Source organism: Salvelinus sp. IW2-2015, linkage group LG16 (genome assembly GCF_002910315.2).
Source record: "Salvelinus sp. IW2-2015 linkage group LG16, ASM291031v2, whole genome shotgun sequence".
NCBI classification, from domain to species: Eukaryota; Metazoa; Chordata; class Actinopteri; order Salmoniformes; family Salmonidae; genus Salvelinus; species Salvelinus sp. IW2-2015.
In genome coordinates this window covers 13,549,672-13,568,436 of record NC_036856.1, presented here as the reverse complement: position 1 = coordinate 13,568,436, position 18,765 = coordinate 13,549,672, and the positions used below count along the sequence as shown (strand labels likewise).

At 45.4% G+C, this 18,765-nt stretch overlaps 1 protein-coding gene across 1 annotated transcript in view; it reads left to right on the top strand.

The window, feature by feature from the left end:
- Positions 1–4,588: 4,588 nt before the first annotated feature.
- LOC111975301 (midnolin) overlaps positions 4,589–18,765 on the top strand; it is a 30,528-nt gene continuing 16,351 nt past the window's right edge. The window contains exons 1-4 of the mRNA XM_070447697.1: positions 4,589–5,613; positions 7,580–7,667; positions 7,886–7,948; positions 18,587–18,760. Of these exons, the coding sequence (XP_070303798.1) occupies positions 5,393–5,613; positions 7,580–7,667; positions 7,886–7,948; positions 18,587–18,760 (546 nt within the window). The 5' untranslated portion in view covers positions 4,589–5,392. The remainder of the gene's footprint in view (positions 5,614–7,579; positions 7,668–7,885; positions 7,949–18,586; positions 18,761–18,765) is intronic.

The following is an 18,765-nucleotide window of genomic DNA, read 5'->3' as shown; positions in this document are numbered from 1 at the left end:
ATAGATTCAGGGCATAATGTACAGACAAGGGTATGGTAGGGTSCMAGTACAGTGGGGGTAAARRTAGGRATTMWYTGACGATGAGAGAGGTTGCATCTCTGGAGGCACCAGTTAAGCTAGGTGCGGTCTCCGCATGTTTGGGGGGTGGGACAAGGGGGATATCTGAGGCATGTTGAGCAGGACTAGGGGCTCCGCAGTAAAATAAAACAATGAGAGCTGCCCTAAACAACAGTATACAAGGCATATTGACATTAGAGAGAGGCATAAAGCAATCACATGTATTGATTGGGAGAGCTAAGACAAAAATGGGTGAGACAACAACGGGTAAATGGCGATAAATGGGCAGAGAGGGTCAGTTAGCCACACACAGGGCCTGAGTTCGAGGCTGGGGCCGACAGATAAACAAAATGAAGTGCCGAGTTCAGCAGGCGTCAGCTGTGTAGCCGAGTGATCATAGGGTCCAATGAGAAGACCTTTGGGGAGAGGGCCATTCTTCTTACCAAACCACATMACCTTTATTTTGGAGGTGTTCAGAACAAGGTTAAGGGTAGAGAAAGCTAGTTGGACATTAAGAAAGCTTTGTTGTAGAGCATTTAACACAAAATCCGGGGAGGGGTCAGCTGAGTATAAGACTGTATCATCTGCGTATAAATGGATGAGAGAGCTTCCTACTGCCTTAGCTATGTTGTTGGAGCTAGATTTGGGCCAACTATTTTTTGGATTGTTCAGGTAACACTTGGACCGAAAAGTTGAGTAAACAAAAAAAAGGCTGTGGAAGCAGTTACTTATTAATAATTAGTTGAWACAGCTAGATTTTATTTTACAGTGCAGCAGACAGTGGTGCTTGTTTCTCATCCTCATCTCTCTCTGTCCCCCTCCCCCGATTCCCCCACCCTCCTTCTCTCTCTGGGCTGGGAAGAGGCTTACTCAGCATGCTGTGATGTGACTGAGTCGTGATGTTTGGGACTGTGACTCCCTCAGAGTCATCCCACCAGCGTCTACGCCTGTGGGTACAGGTTCATCATTAAAATGCGTTGGCCTCACTTGCCTCAACAAGACTAGTGAACATAATAACAACACCCTGTCTTTAAGAAAATAAGGGGCATCAGGTATATTGAATCACACAACTGTGTTTTAAACAACATTGGCATTTTTGTACAGTGTGCTCCCATACTTTATTGTTTTAATGTGAAGTGTGTTGCGATATTAAATAGGCCTACGCTTTAAATAAAGTTTGATTGGATTTGATACTGAAACAACACATGAATGAATAACAATACCTTTTTAGCCTACCATATACTGACTACACTGCAACTTACTGCATCAAATCTACTGATGGACTTCATGTAAGGGTGTTTTGACAAGTCTGCACACAAACTGACATCTACACTACCACATGAACAATGAGGCACTTGTATTCGTGTATATTGAATGTGTAATAACTGTGTCAAAGTCCGATTCCTGGTATAGGATTGCCATTGTTTGATGATTTCCAGGTATATTATCACCTGCAGAACTGGTCATTTGCTGAAATAACCTTTGTTTATTTGTATTCAGGTGAGTTTGTAACCATGCACTGTGTTTTCCTACACTGGTTGCCAAGAGATTTTTTTCTTCTTTGAATGTTTTCTTTCTTGTCGTCAGCGGAAGGTTACACCCCTGAAATATCTATACTTCATTTACTTTTTGTTAAGGTCGTAAGTCAGTTGAATATGATTTATAAGGACCTTGTCCTTAGAGTGATTAAAGTTCTTACCCTTGTTTAGACTACCGTAGAGGCACTCCCACAGAGACCCTACCAATCCCGTGAAGCGATTTAAACCTTTGCGCAAGCACATTCTTTCCGATAGTGGAGAACGAATCAGGCAGCAGGTCTTGGAAAGGAACTCGCATGTGAGGAGGAATTCCGTGGCTACCTTAAATCACATGCTGACATATCAAGAACCATACTCTCCACCCATATCCTAGACCTAGAGGGCTAGGATAAGAGGTGCCTCATCTCCCGAATTGTGCTGGTAATACAAAAGACACCGATGCGCAAACATCACACGGGCATTTTAAGACACTCAAGTGGTAAGCAAGAGGAATAGGCTACAGAGTGGTCCTTACTACAGTGAAGACTCACAGATTTGTCTGAGAATTTACTGTCACAGTGGATGCTAACATATCTTTACTGGACATACCTGTGTTTCTCAGTTTGGGAAGATTTACATGCCAAATCTGGGGAAACGTTTTTGAAAAACAAAAGCTTTAAAGTTCTCGCCACAATAATTGGTAAGTTCCATTCCAACTTTGGAATCATGTCAAACCTATAGTCATAATTCATATTTGTATAATGTGGTAAATGATGATTCTATAGTTTTAATAACTTTGACTCAAAGGGGCAATCTGCAGTTGCTACATTCATCTTTGGACTTGTAAATGAATGATATGTACACATTGATTCTTGAAGAATATAACTTATAAATGCCTCATGAGCTCAGTTCAACTGTCCTACCCCATCAGAAACCAAAATAAACACAGTAAATGTAAACAAACACTATATAGCTTCAAAACACGGTTAAAACTATAATTGTGACATGGATGGTCAGTCCTTGCATCCAGAGCTCTGTTTATGAATTTGAGATCGGTTATATTTCTCCAGCCCGTCACTCAGATTTTTACCGAAACAGGTGCGGGAATGGCTTTGTTCATGTTTCTTACCTCACATTTGAGGTAAGTTACCTTTGGAAATGTATAAGCAAAACCATTTTTTGTAATGTTATAAAAGGCCACCTGAGGCACGTAGACAATAACTGAAATGAATAGCCTACATTGTGTCACAGTTTGGTTTGTTTAGGCTGCATGCATCACATTTCACTGTTGTTTTGCCAACTTTTAAGAGTTTCGAAATTATAGAACTACATGTAGGCTATGCAAGATTCAATTGATATGTCAACTGATGCTACCTGCCATCTGCAGACAYTAACAGTGGTGGTTATCACTGACCTATAGGATAGCTGATGACAGCACCCATAATGTCAATATAAGCAACACAACCTGCCTCTCTTTATAGACATCAAGCGCAGTCTGTGATATGATATCATTAGGCTACACCGACTCTCAGTCAGCTGTACCTATACTCAGAGGGTCATTACCGGTAGGCTAGCTTACTTCTACTGCCATGGGGCGGCAGGTAGCCTAGTGGTTAGATCATTGGACTAGTAACTGAAAGGTTGCAAAATCGAATCCCTGAGCTGACAATGTAAAAAAAAAAAAGGAACATTTGTTTTTCTGCCCCTGAACAAGGCAGTTAACCGACTGTTCCTAGGCCGTCACTGAAAATAAGAATTTGTTCTTAACTGACTTGCCTAGTTAAATAAATTACAAATTTGTTAAAAACACCTGCAACAATAGGCAATGTGTGCTTCAACATTGATGCCTTCTTGCCTTTCCTGAAAACAATAAGATTCAGATTCAGTGCTTGTGGATTCGATGTTCTAACCAGATTATAGCGCCAACAACCTGTTACAACAGGTGTGGAGACCGCCTAGGTCCTAGGGGTCAACAGAGTTGGGATTCACCTGTCAAATTCAGCCTCCCAAAGTGCCCACATTGACCACTGGAGGGCGAGCGAGTATCTGGTTTTATTCAGCGCCCTTTGTCGATATTMGCCCCACATAGAATACACATATACATATTTCTCCCTTTACTGTACATAGGTTAAGTTACAGTGGTGGCCCGTTTGAACATTTTCTCTTATGGCTCTTATGGCCATGTAGCCCAAGCCAGTGAGATTTTCCAGGAGGAAAAATGGAGAAAGCACTTCTCTGAAGTAACCTGATGTCTGTGATATTTAGCAGTTGACAAGCATAACTGTCGCCCAAGTATGGTATGTGAGTTTATGTTGCAGAAAAAAATGGTATGGGCTTTCAGAGAAGTCCATTGGAATAACATATGGATAGTGTCTAACCAGTTGGCAATGCGCAATTACCCGTAGACATACGCACGGAATATCCGGTGGATCTGAGGAGCAAACATGGGCTCTTTTTCTTGTAAAGCTGATTGTAGGGAATGCATGACGTAGGAGCCGAGCCCTGTTTGCCACCAGTGTCCATATTKTTTTCCGAGAACATCTCAAAGATCTGATGCCGAACCGCACTTCCTGAAGAGAATACTTTAATGTGTTATTTGCATTCCGCGCGCGATTACCTCCTAATGGATTTGGATGCAGCATAGGTTAGAAGGAAGGAAATGACGTCAGCACTGTACTATAAATGATGACGATGACAGCCAACAGGTGAAACTTGAGATTTCGCAACATTGAATATACATAACATAGTTATAGGATATGGACAATGTGGCAACCTACATGCATTGCTGCCATTGTAGTCTGCATAACCTATAATAAAACATCATCCTACATTTAAAGTCCTACCCACATAAAGCATCTATGTAAGAATATTACATAGTTTGTTTTCATTACAGCAGCCTTTAGTTTAGGATTTGAAATTCCACCACTTATAGGGCTATATGTTGTGATTGTAATATATTATGAATGGCCTAAAATTGCCTGAGTGGGCTGGAACTATCGTATTATTGCGTGACGCTCCAAGGCCTAGCCCCCTTCAATCCGATTGGTGTTTGTGACCAAAATGGTYTGGAAGAGAAAAAACGAGACATCTGTCCTCCACGTGGGTGTGAATCTACTTTTGCCATTGGTTTAGATCAACAGCGTCCTAAAGGACTTCTCTTGTGATTGGGTAGAATGTCTGCGGACTGTAGGCGTGTTTTTGGCGTGGTGGAAGTGAGCTACTTTGTGACAATGCTCAGTGTCGATTTTTCATTGGAGCTGCGGTGGGCATGGGTGCGCAGCAGAGAGCTTTACTGTATTAATCTAATGAGGCTTTTGCATTCTGTAGGTCTTGTATTTGGCTTCAAGGCAGTTTTCAGTCCCATGCATTTAAAACAATAAGGACAGAAAGGTATAGCCTATATTGCGCATTTTCTCTCAGAAAGGCAATAGTTCTAATTGATGGCCCTTGGCATATTTCCTGTGATACTAGTATAGCTGCCTGGCATTCATCCACCTCTGTAGCATTTAAAAATCTGGAACATTTTGGAGTGGAAGTTGGAACATCTCTTGAGCAAGCCGCATACACAAGAAAAGCGCAACAAAGTATTTCTCTATTAGACTCGTTCGGGGAATATTCTCATTATATAATCAGAAGAGGGGAAACTGGTTTATTCAGACTCGGTATACAGAAAGACACCAGGAGAGAGATTCTATTTCTTTCTTTTGAATGCAAGCAGTTTCACTCTCTGAAAACAAGGGACACTGCTTAAAGGGTCTGCTCTTTCTCTCCAACCCCGCTCCACTCGCCTTGTCTCCCCCCTGACCACAAGCTATCGAATGGACCAACATCCTAGCGCCCGGAGCTGCACCAGCCGCGGGGCTCCGTCTTGCGAGGCCGTCCCGAGTGAACCCTCCATGAATTTGTACATCCATTCCACAACCGGCACACGCTTCGAGCTCTCTCTTCCCCTGGAGGAGACTGTGGAAGGACTGAAGAGAAGGCTTTCTCAGAGACTCAAAGTACCAAAAGAAAGACTCACCCTTCTACATAAAGAAACGTGAGTACATCTATAAACATCAGTATATCCTACGGTCAAATGTTATGTGCATACATGATATAGTAGACTACATTTTACATACATTTGCTCTGTACAAATCACTGATTTCTATTGATGTCTATATTTTGCATTTATTTAATCTGTAACACATTGTGTAGATCAAGAATGGCATAGATGTCATATCAGCAGCACTATATTCAAGCTAAGCAGCTATTGACCATTAAAGCCGGCCAGTGCGGCAAGTATCGAATTGCGCATGGGAGACGCACATTGGTCAGTCAAGGTTTGGAGCAGCATTTATGAGCGAGTCGTGGGGCACATTGCACTGCCTCCTTCAGCGTTCATTATACATACCATGCCATTAATGATTAAATATATTATACAAATGATTAACAGCTGAATGAAATGCATACAGTGCATGTTTACTTTATTTATCCAGCTGCCATCTGTCTGAACATTGGATTTGGTCTTAAAAAAATACACAATTATTTAGAGGCTTTGTGTTTAGAATCGAATTGATGCTATACGTAAGTGGGGAGCACAATTGTATTTATTCCATGGTTGGGGTTATGGTAAGATTAGATGAGGGCGAAGCACAAGGAATCTCTTTCATTCCTTCTCTTTCATTATCTATGGTTACACCCAGCTTTCTACAATCTCCTCTCACASCAGGGAACGCATATGCATTGGTTTATGCTCACGTTTTATTACAAGGAACTCCCCTGGAGAAAATTGGGAGAACACGTATTTGCCATTTTGAATAGGGGAGCACTCGAGAACAATGGGGATAGTTTTAACAACGCGTTACAATCTACAATCTATCTGCACTGTAAAGCAAACTGAAACGGTAATATTAGCTGGTTTTCAATTGAGTCGGATTTTCGTGCGTTAAATGACAATGGAGGGGAGGGGAGTTGGTATGTTAAAGGTGTCTTTGTACTTTCACATCAACCAGTCGCATTGTTTTTTTTGCTTTTAAATAACAACCGTCCCATGGCTCCCGGTGTAATCGCCTCCAAATCACATCAGCCCTTAAAACCGAGAACCTTTTTTTGATTCTCTCTCCAAATACCTGACGTTAGGCGCTGCTGACTGCCTTTCTTCAGCTGGAGGTGTGACTTTTAGTTCCCACTGTACAGTGGGCTTCTCACAACGCTTCCACTAGCCGCGCGTTTTCCCCACCTCTTTTTTGACCTGATGAGGTCCTGAAAATGACCATTCAGAATGACAAATGACATGGCTATTCAGTAAATAGGCGTAGGCCTACAAGTGTTCCTAAACGCATTAGTTGTACAAGAATGCAAACATTTAAATGCAAATGAGCGCCCTATGGTTACATACCATTTCAATGTGTTGGAAAGTCTTTCCAGTAACTGTCATCAGAGAGCACACATAAACCTGTCTCCACCCGATGATGAGTAAGGCGTTGCATGCTCATGGTTCTCCAATAGTGAACATGAATGGACCAAACTACGCTTTTTAGGGAAGTCAAATAGTAGGCWGTTAATTGAAAGATTTTGTACAAATGCAAACGCTTAGGTCTATTTCATGTGAATAAACACACATTATTCATCGTTTCAAATGGAACATGCAATGTTTATGGAGAGGTCATAACCCTCAACTATCAGATTTTGCTGTCCTCCAAGAAGTTGTCATAACCTCCTGTCCAGCATCATGAGAGAAAATAGTCCTCTCCTTCAGGCAATGGCAGCGGTGTCAAATATCCACTGTTAACAGTTGTCAAGCCCCACTACTTGAAATTGAAATAGTGTATGACAGCGGATCAATACGCTAGCTCTCCGTCAAGCAGACTTTCATACAGGTTGTTTTTCTAAATACATGTTGAAGACTCACCTAACTGTACAAAGGTTGGTGCTTCTGAAACGTGAATAGAGTAATGTCAGTTCATCAGTTAAAATGGCAGTTTGACTATAAACTAATATGGTTATTTATTTCTCCCCCCCAGGCGTCTGAGTTCAGGAAAACTCCAGGACCTCGGGATCTCTGATGGGAGCAAGTTAACCCTTGTACCTACAGTTGAAGCAGGCTTAATGGTAAGGATAATTATACACCTCGTCTGTGTGTGTTTTGCTAAACGCCCTGGGGGGTTGTTTGGGTTCAAGATAATACGTGTTAATAGCATCAGACAGATTAATGTAGGTAATTAAGTCTGTGTTGATCTCCTCTCAGTCATCTTTGAATGCACAAGGCTCAGCCTTTCTTCTTTGTCTACTAAGGCTCACCAGTAAATCATGTTGTTCTTTCTTTGAAGTCTCAAGCATCAAGACCAGAACAGTCAGTGATGCAAGCTTTGGAGAGTTTAACAGAAACTCAGGTAAGAACTCTCTCAAATAATGGTATTTAAGTGACCTTCATGAGAAGACCGTTCACTAGACCTGCGTTGGAGATCATCCAATGATTACAGAAGTGCTTTGACATACAGCTGGTTTAACTTAAACAGATTGCCCCTGAAAAGAAGCAGTGTGTTTTAAAGTGCATGAGACCTGTTTGCATGTGAAGCTGGAGCAGTATAGAGAAGACCTCATATAAGACAAAGGCTGCTGATACACCAGACTCTTCCCATGTGTAATCTTAGCCTCTTAAACAAGCAAGCCCAAGCAAACCCCACCCACCATGGGCCTGATTGAGAGTGAAGTCACCCCCCCCACCCTCTCTCTGTGCAAAGCCCTGACTGGCTCTCCTTTCTGGCTCCTCTCACCACAGAGACTCAGAGAGATGTTTCCAGGAAGCCAACACAGATATACACTAAACTCATAAACAGAGATTCAACTGACAGATAGGCATTTCAATCAATATTAGCCTATAGTTCCTGGAAGCATAGAATGCATGCACGAGAACACAGTGGCCAAGAACTCGATGTACCTCTCTGGAACTGTTGAAATACAGCATGAATATGAGTCACTGGTTTGGTCTGAGTCACTGATATGATCAGTACTGAAAGTAAAGGGATAAGATCTGATCTCACCTCACCTCCTCAACCTCAGAGAGAGAGAGAGAGAGACAGTGATGACGTATTGTCTCAGCAGCTGACTGACTCAAGGTGTGCTGTGTCTCTGTGATGCACGTAATAGTTGCCGTAAAAATATGTCACTAATGTTAGATACGACCTCAATAAAATGGACTAGTTGCACACTTATATTTTGAGGTTTTGTGTGACATTGATGTAGCAAGTTTTCTCAAGTAACATCAAGATGATAAAGATTGAGAACATAAAGTCTTCTAGCAGGGCTGCTGGTAAAGTCAAAAACTTTAAACACATGTCAAAACCTCAGTGTGGCTTCTCTCCCGCTGATATTTTTACACTGGAAATCCTGGCGTTATTGTGTGTGTGATCTCAGCGCCTAGCCTGCCTGCGCACAGCACAACGGTGACGACAGATGAGTGAGTGCGTTTGTGTGTGTGCGTGGGGGTTGGTTGGGCTGGAAGCAAGCCTTTATCATCATGCGTTACGACTTTGCCGGGTGGCCCACACTGACTGCTGTTTCCACTAGGCAAGGCTTTCCCATACTTCAACAGTGCCAACATCAAACAGTCTGTGCCCTGACTTTCCACAGCTCTGTATTCAAGACCTGTTGCCTTCGCCTCGCCTCTCCTCCTCTCACGGGGAAGGCAGGCAGCAGGAAAGGGCATGTACAGTAGTTAGGCCCTACAGTCATTATGAGTCACATTGGTAGGACTTCCTTCTTCATCAAGCCTGCCTCTTGTTTCTCAAGACTTTACTGTAAGAACGTGAGATGGTGGAACTATTCATGTCTCCTGGTGAGTCATTCAATGTGCTCATATGCACAGCCAACAATGAAAGTTTAGTAAAGCAAGAAACCCGTATGAAACAGATTGAATATGGTTTTTTTTTATCTAGGAGAATTGATTCCCACTTCATAATTTATGAGGCGGAATGGGACGATATAGATTGGGGAGAGATTACAGATACCGGGTAAGATTAGAAAATAGGAACACAAGAGCTTTCCCGTTCATTTCCTCCTCCAACTTGGAGGCTATCAAAAATCAATCAATGCACTGAGCTCTTAAATGTGTCTGATAGGTTAACCGATACCCCTACGATTCCAAAAATAGCCATAGGAATAAGATGTGGTGGCTAGTTGCTTGCTGGTAACATTAGGAAAGTGGTAGGTTAAACGTCCCCCTCTGTCGCCCTCCTCCCTCCCCCCAACTATGTGTAGTCTGGTCGGGATTGGAGATCAGGTTTTGTACCAGGAAGTTCAGTCTGTTCATAGAAGCCCAGCTGATAACGGCTTCCAGTATTCTCCTGCTTCATACTGGGATTCAGAAGAGTACTCCACAACCTGCCCAGCGAGGTAGCTTCCAGGGAGAGATCTATTTCGGACTTCCGTAGAGCGAGAGGGAAAGTGTTTCATGGAAAGGGAGGACCTTTTATTTATTTATTTCTCTCTCTCTCTCCTCTCTCTCTCTCTCTCTCTCTCCTCTCTCTCTCTCTCTCTCGTCTTCCGTCTCTGCGTCATCTCTTCTCTCTCTCTCTCTCTCTCTCTCTCTCCTCTCTCTCTCTCTCTCTCTCTCTCTCTTCTCTCTCTCATCTCTCTCTCTCTCTCGTCTCTCTCTCTCTCCTCTCTCTCTCTCTCTTCCGCTACTCTCTCTCCTCTCTCCTACTCCTCTCTCTCTCTCTCCTCTCTCTTTCTCTTCTCTCTCTCTCTCTCTCTCTCTCCTCTCTCTCTCTCTCCTCGTACTGTCATCGTACTCGTCCTCTCTCCTCTCTTCCTCTCTCTCTCTCTCTCTCTTTCTCTCTCGCTCTTCTCTTCTCTCTCTCTCTCTCTCTCTCTCCTAACAACTCGTACCACCGCCCAATATCATTTGATGTGCTGTGTTTGCAAGTTTCGTTCTCTGCCTAATGCCTGCCCGCTGCCTCCAGTAGGCCTCCTGCTATATTCAGACGGTGACAGAATAGGCCTGCGCCTCTACAAGATGGGCACTGGCTCCACTTATTCTTGTTTGCTTGCTTTTCCAGGCGAATTTTCTCCTGACATCTAATCTGCATTAAGCCACCACCTCCTGACAGTCCATCAAGACTGGGCTGGTTTTCTCCCTCTGTCTGCCAGAGATAGGTTTAGGTTGAGCCTGAGAGAGTGTCTGTCTGTGCAGCAGGCTGTATTTAAGAGGCTTGCTTCTGTTGATGGAAGAATGAAAGCCCCCTTCGAGCTTGGACTCAGAGGGATGTAGCTACTGGTCTGTTTGTGAGAAATATGGTAGCTATCTAGGGAGAGGAAGAGGGATGCTTACCGTGGTTGAGTATAATCAGCATCGTCAACTGTTATTGAGTGATGATATCTTGGTTTGGAAAAGACAGTTTATTCATTGAACATCGTGAGTGTTTGCTCATGGGTGCTTATAGGAAACCAAGCCACTTAACCTAACCATCCCCCATGCACTGCCCTCCCCTTCCCCCACCTCTCCCTTTGTTCCACGTTTTAAAGAATAAACTCCAGTCCAGTCCACAAAACCTGCCTAGCTGACCAACCCTCCAATACAAAAACAATGACTGAGAGTCAAGCTTGAGGTTAAGGTCTCCCCGATGACTCTGTTTTCCACGTAGGCTGGAGCCAATTAAGTGAAACAGTGTTATGATGCTATGATGCCAAAATCAATGTATAGCCCAGCTGGAAGGATAGAGGGGGGACGGCAGGGAGGAGAAGATTGACATATTTTCCTGGAGTAAGAACACAGCTTGTCTTTGGGGAGGCTGTATGTTGGCCAGGTCCCTGAGGAGTACATTGTTACATTTCTGCTGTACCTTTTCTCTCTTCCTTCTCTCTGTCTCCCAACACCCTCCTCCACCAGCCTCCGCTGGGCTCTGAATAAGAGCCAGCATTGTCATCAGCATTGTCATTGTGTCTTAAAACAGATAGATGCTAATAGTGGGATCTAACATTATGTGGAGGATCACCTCTGGGTCACCCCTCTCATAATTTCCACCAGCTCCCCTCCTCCAGGGAGCTTGGTGGGCCAGGCCAGGCAGGGGGGATGTGGGACGGAAAGGCAGGGAGAGGAGGGAGCCATAGGTGGCCTTGGTGAGTCACGTTGATTTGTTTTTGGCCGTTGTAGCGTGTTGTGTACAGGTTGTTCTGAGCCACGGAGGGAGGATGTTTGGAAGGACAGGCGTGACTCAAAGATGAGGAGATGAGCAGAGGGAGGGAGGGAGGAGGAGAGGAGAAAAGGTCACCTCTGAGGTAGAGGAGTAGAGAAGTGTTGTGCTGGTGATGGAGCTCCGATAAGGCCTTGTCTTATCATAGGTGTAACGATGTTCGTCTGAGGAAGAAGGAGTAGACCAAGGTGCAGCGTGGTACGTGTTCATGATTTTTAATAAAGCTGAACACTCAAACAAAAAATAACAAAGTGGAACAAACGAAACAGTTCTGTCTGGTGCAGACACACAAAACAGAAAACAACTACCCACAAAACCAACATGGAAAATGGCAACCTAAATAGGCTCCCCAATCAGAGACAACAAGAAACAGCTGTCTCTCATTGGGAACCAACTCAGGCCACCATAAACCTACAAACCCCTAGACCATACAAAATCCCCATAGACAAACAAAAACCCTAGACAATTCAAAAACTAAACAAACCACCCTTGTCACACCCTGACCTAACCAAAAAAACAAAGAAAACAAATATAACTAAAGTCAGGGCGTGACAATAGGGTTATAACTACATGGTCTGTTCATACACCTACACCTTATAGTCAGATTGTCCAAGTGCTTTTCTAGATAAGGTATTCTGTTCATGTGTTAGAAGTACATCATAAACTGTGTGTGTGTGTGGTGTGTGTGTCTGTCCGTGCCTGTGTGCCTAGCACACTGCTCAAAGCAATTGGTCAATATGTTTCTTTTTCCAGACCCCTGCTCTATACCCACCTCATCAAGATGGTAGTTAATCAGCCAGTCAGACACTACTGGAAATCATTGTTCTTTAATTGTATTGAGGATTTGGGAGTGGAAAGAATTGAAAAATGACTGACTTGCCATGTCAATAGGAGAGCATCTCCCCATCTCTAAAACCAGCCTGCTGTCTCCCTGCATCAAATCAAAGCTTTTTGTATACAGGCAGGAGTCTTGCCTTCTCGTAAATGAAGGCTACAGAAATAAATAATTTCGGAGCAGAATGTGTAATTGGAATTGTATATTATAAGACTGAAAGACAACAGTGAATAGAGGGACTATTTGTTTCCGTGACCTATAAATCCTAGCCTGGGAGCGCATTAAGCTGGTGGAGTGTCTCTACACCTGTGTAATCTCTTTCTGATACAGACAGGCACATACAGGAGGGGTGCCAAGGTGTGTTTGAGAAACGGGGGAGATGGATTTGCAGATATTTTCTTTGTCCTGTTGTTTCTGTGTGTGTGTGTGTGTGTGTGTTTTGTATTTGAGAGAGAGTGACAAAGATTGTGTGAGTGCGTGTGTGTCCAGCGAAAATAAAGTGTGTGTGTATTGTGTCGTGCCCGTCATTGTTCTTCATCCGCTGGCCGCCTTTGTGCTTCAAGTGCCCCTGCAGCATGGTGATCGTGACTGACTGGGCTAGCGTGTGGGAGGCGGTGGAAGTCAGGAATATCACAACAGATAGAAAAATAGCCCAATGTCAAATGTAGGTAATTAGCACAACACAACTGTACAGGAGGTGTTGGGTGGGTTTCGTTTTCTCACCACCGTTCAAAGGCATCAGGCCTGCGGACTATGTTATGACCGGCCCCCTGATGTACCCATTCTAAATTCGATGGGTTGAGACCAGTTGGAACAAGTGTAATTGTAATGTTCATTTGCTATGATGGCATCACATATAGCTCCCGTTTTGTACTCCCTCTGTGTAAATAGTACACACAAATTCTACCGGCTACCGCATCTCAGCGCTGCCGAATAATAATGAATGGGCATCTACTCCAAATGTTGTGTCCTGTTGTAGAGCATGTGGTTAAGCCTGGCCCTCGTTCTCTCTCCCCCGCCCCCTTATCGCAGAGACTAGTCAGAACGTATTCATTCAGTTGGAATCAAAGACCTTGTGCATTGGTGTTGCACCATCTTTGATCGCCTAGAGAATGGAGAGTGTGGATGAGAGAGGGATGCACCCGTGATAGCAGCAGGAGATGTAATACGTCAAGGCGAGCGAATAGACTGGATTGCTTTGCCTATGTTGCCTTAGAACCTTCAAAGCCATTGTGCTTGGCTGGAAGCAGAGGTAATGTAGAGGGCCAGAGGGATGGAGGGATGGAGGGATGGAGGGGGGGGGGTGGAGGGTTGGAACCAGGAACCTTATCATTATGAACTTTGCCATTTTGTCTCTTTTTTTCCACCTAGCTGGTCAAATTCGCTGATAGCCAGCTGGCTCACTGTTTCTCATTCACCCTCTTCGCTTTATGTTTCCTATCGGGCACTATTACAGACGGCTATCTCTCCAATGAAGGGTCCTTTGAAGACGGGGCCTGCTTTTTAGGATTTGTGGCATGATTGATTTTTTTCTCCTCTTTTGAGAATCGTGTTATTGCATCTTTACCCAGTGCCTGTCTGCACAAGGAGCGTATCAATAGTTTCCCGGTGCGATCAAAACATTTGGGTGGATAGGCAGGTTAATAAGGTGGTTTCTGACCTCTTCCCCCCTTCACCTATCTGTTTGATAGGTTGACCAGGAGCTACTCAGCCGTAATGCAGCTGAAGGAGAAGGGCGATTCCTTCGCTTGAACCCTTCTACAGATCCCTATCCTCTCTGGGCTCTGACGCAAATGATGCTCAGTTGTTCATGAATGTCAGCTCAGTCCTGTTCCCAGCTCCCTCTCTCTCTCCCTCCCTCCTTTCATCCGTCTCTCCTACTCTCTCTCAGTATGCTTAGTGTGCAAAGGAAGAACGCCTGCAAATGAGTTCCTTGAACCACAGGGACCCCAATAAATAAAACTGTCAACTGCAGAGTTGGAGAAAAAAAGGGAAAAGGAGGCAGAGTCACACTCTCACTGAATATTTCATCACCATCCACCACCATCTCCTCTCTGACACCCTACCCCATCCCCCCTTCTCTACATCCTCTCTTTCTCCCTCATCCCCCCATCCATCCTCTCTCCCTCCTCCCCGGTCTCCGCTTATCATATCCTCCTGTCACTGCATAGCAACCGAAGCCTGCTGCTACAACTACACAAAATGACACCCCAACAACAAAAACAAAATGGCAGATGGAGGTCAGGTTGATCTGAACAGAGCCAGGTGTCTCTGTATCTTCTTAAACACCCAGTTAACAGATAGGCTATCATTGATTTATCACAGCACTGTCTACGAAATATACCGTTCAAGACGACGCTTTTGTCAGACAAACGCACGCTTTGTTCTTATGGTTTGTCCTCGCTCTTCGCTTCCACATACCACTCTCGCTGAGTCAGGATGATAGGAACAATGAAAAGGCCATGCCTGTCTGTCTAAACGTAACTCAGGCTCACTGCCATCCCCCACTACTGGAGTGGCTGTCTTCCTAGGGCTTTGGAATTTGTAAAGACACCAAGGACGAAGGAAGGTGGAGGTTGAAGACTTAAAGACTCCGATGGAGGCTCTTTGTCTGCTTAGTTATTTTTTTTGTCCCTGACCTCACACAGACTTGTCTCGAGAGAGAGAGCAGAAAGGCGTGTACGGACAGGGATGTGCCGTAACCACTGAGGTTTTCTAGGTAGTGAAACTCTATCTGAGCTGTTTTTACGTTATGGTTTCAACAGCCTCTCCTGCAGTATGTACCACCTGGCTGTAGCTATTAGTGTTACCTCCTATCTCTTAGGAGACTGACCTATTTCAGGTGTTCCAGTTCACAGCCCGTGGCTCCACCCCCAGCTCCACCCCTGGCTCCACCCCCCGGCTCCTAACTGCAGCCTGTCCCATCTCCCATTCTGTCCTCCCCTTTCAATCTGACACGGAGGGCAGAATGACTAATCAGACCCAGGCTGAAATTCTGAGCCCGGGGGTTTATTTGGGTTCCTTACTTATTTCTGGAGGGGAAAATAAGGCAGGGACCACAAAGACCTGAGAGTGAGAGGTTTAAAGGGCAGGCTGAGAGTTCTGTAGCTCCTGCCATTGCTTAGGTCGCTTAATGCATTTGTTTATGTGGGCTTGTGGCCTTTTTCATTTTGATCTAATGGGAACATTGTGGTGGGCGGTTGGCGGTGTGTGTGTAAGCAGATGGTTAAAGAGGGGAGGTCTCCACACACACGGTGTTACGTGTGTGAAACACAGGCTGGGTCATGGGGTTTAGGTGAGAACTTCAGAATTGGCTTTATGAGTCAACCAGTGAGACACCAGGGCCAGGAGTGACACATGTACAGAGGGAGTGACGGAGTGAGGGAGTGAGGGATGGAGAAAAACAGAGAGACTGAACAGGAGAGGGGAGTTTTGCGTATCTAATTTGAGGTTTGCCATGCAGCGTTGGGAGCTCGGTATGAACGCATCATCAATCTAATTTTGGTGTGTTTTTTAATAATCCACACTAATCTTTAAGTGGAGATGGAATGCCTCTCTATTCCTCTTTCTCTCTCCCTCCTCTCTCTCTCTCTCTTACTCTCTCTCTCCCTCATCTCTCTCTCTCCCTCCTCTCTCTCTCTCTCTCTCCCTCCTCTCTCTCTCTCTTACTCTCTCTCTCCCTCCTCTCTCTCTCTCCCTCCTCTCTCTCTCTCTCTCCCTCCCTCCCCTCTCTCTCTCCCTCCTCTCCCTCCCCCCCCTCTCTCTCTCTCCCTCCTCTCTCTCTCTCCCTCCTCTCTCTCTCTCCCTCCTCTCTCTCTCTCTCTCTCCCTCCTCTCTCTCTCTCTTACTCTCTCTCTCCCTCCTCTCTCTCTCTCCCTCCTCTCTCTCTCTCTCTCTCCCTCCTCTCTCTCTCTCCCTCCTCTCTCTCTCTCCCTCCCTCCTCTCTCTCTCTCTCCCTCCTCTCTCTCTCCCTCCTCTCTCTCTCTCCCTCCTCTCTCTCTCTCCCTCCTCTCTCTCTCTCTCCCTCCTCTCTCTCTCTCTCCTCCCTCTCTCCCCCTCCTCTCTCTCTCTCCCTCCTCTCTCTCTCTCCCTCCTCTCTCTCTCAACGCAGCCACACTGATGTGTCATCCCCCCATACACACTGCCATCTCTTCGCTCTACCCCCCCTAATCAAACACAGCTCTGTGACTCCCTCAAGGCCTTTGGCTTTGTGTGTGTGTGTGTTTTGTTCTCTTTTGTGTGTGTGACAGGGTTTTGCAAACTGCCTAGTCATTCTCCTGACAGCTGTCAGTGAGGGACACAATCAACTACCCCTCCTTCCGTTCGATCCCGCTCTCCTCTCTTCCCTCTCTCTTTTCGCCTGTCCCCCTTGGTTGACTAACAGGTGACCTTTGTGTGAGGAGTTTCCTAAAACCATCTCACCTCTGTGTTTGTCCTCTGCTTTCCCGTGCCTGCCCTTACCAAGAACAGCACCACTATGGTTCAGTGCTTGTATTTATTTTAGTCGTCATCAACATCATCGACAATCACTGTGTTAACATGGTGTTAACATGATTAGGACTTGTGAATAATCTTGGGTTCATATTCCTATGCCAGTTCAATAGACGTTTTGCTTAATTGTGAGATGCTGAGAGAAAGAGGTGTTGTGTTGGGTGACGTCCCCCCACCCCCTTCGTCCTCCCTCCTCCCCCCTCCCTCGCTCCTCTCCTCCAATGTGTGTCAATACCAACGTGTAAAGGTCACCGTGGCTGCAGAGAGCCGGCGGTCGATAGAAAAATAAATAAGCAAAAGAYAAAGGGGGACATGATGGAGGGCAGAGCCTGGTGATTCAGAAGGTTAAAAACAGGTCAGCACACACAAGCACACCCCAAAGGCTTATGGGTCTGGAGGGAGCACTCTCTCTGTTCTCTGTGCTCTGTCCTCTGTCTCTCCTCTCTCTCGCTCTCTCCCTCCCTCCCTCTTTCTCTTAGGAATGCACACAGGGTGTTGAAGTTTTTCCGAACTTAAGTGTCACATTGTCCTGATAGCCTCTTGTACTCCTGTTTCTATTTGGGAGAACCTGAGACGTCATTACCTCAGTGTACTGAGTGGCGAGTGGAGCTCTCTGACCCGTCAATGCTCTCCCTTCACCACCACCACAACCCTCCATGAGTGGCCAGAGCAGTAGAAAGGCCCTGGGCGTGGGAGGGTGAGACACCAGGGAGATTGTTGGAGCAGTGTGGGACTAATGTGTCCTCCAGGCCAAGTGGTGACACGTCTCTCTGTGGTGTGTGTCCTGGAGTGAGTGGGTCAGTGCCTCCATGCTTGGCCCCGGGGCCCGTTCTCGGCGCTCCTAAAATGGGCAGCCCTTCCAGATCCGCCGTGGACCCCCGAACAATCGGGTATTATGAGCTGCGGGGCGGGTGGGTCTGACTTCCTCTATCGAAGGTCTGAATTTTCAGGCCCGGGGCCAGACGGAAGGGTGGCCTTTGTATGTCTGGTGAATGGTAACGATGTTCAGACTCTGGATTATAGGGATAGTTGGAACAGGAGTGTGTGTGTTGGGGGGGGGGCATGCGTGTGTGTGTGTCTGCGTCCGTCCATGTGTGTTTTCCAAAGGCTCCCTTCATCCACCCAGCAAATGTAAATAGCCTAGTGTTTCAGTGTTCAGGGCAGTGATTGATTACAGGATGGGATAGTGTGTTGTATCTGCTTCACCAGCCTCTCTGAGGGGGGAATTCAATGCAGCTCAATGTACTGTTTTGTCTCTCTGTTCTCATATCCATACATGTGCTTTTGTTCAACTCATTAACAAAGCCCCAAGCCTGGAAAACAATGATCAAGAGCTAACAGACCTTCTCTTTTGTCAGTTGGTGTGCACATGTACCTATATGAGGTATACTGGTATATATTTAGTTAGWATGCATTTAATGTACTGTACTTTGCATTAGCATTCGATGTATAATGTTTTTGTTGTTTGTGAACTAGGTGACTCAACTCTCTTCTCTTCCTCCTGTCTCCAGGTCAGTGACTTCCTGTCTGGCCGCTCTCCTCTGACCCTGGCGCTGCGAGTGGGTGATCACATGATGTTCGTTCAGCTGCAGTTGGCAGCCCAGCAGTCTGGAGGGCAGCAGTTACAGCACAGGCACCTCATTGCCCGTGGGGGTGCAGAGGGCACCATGGGACAGTCCACAGGAGCACC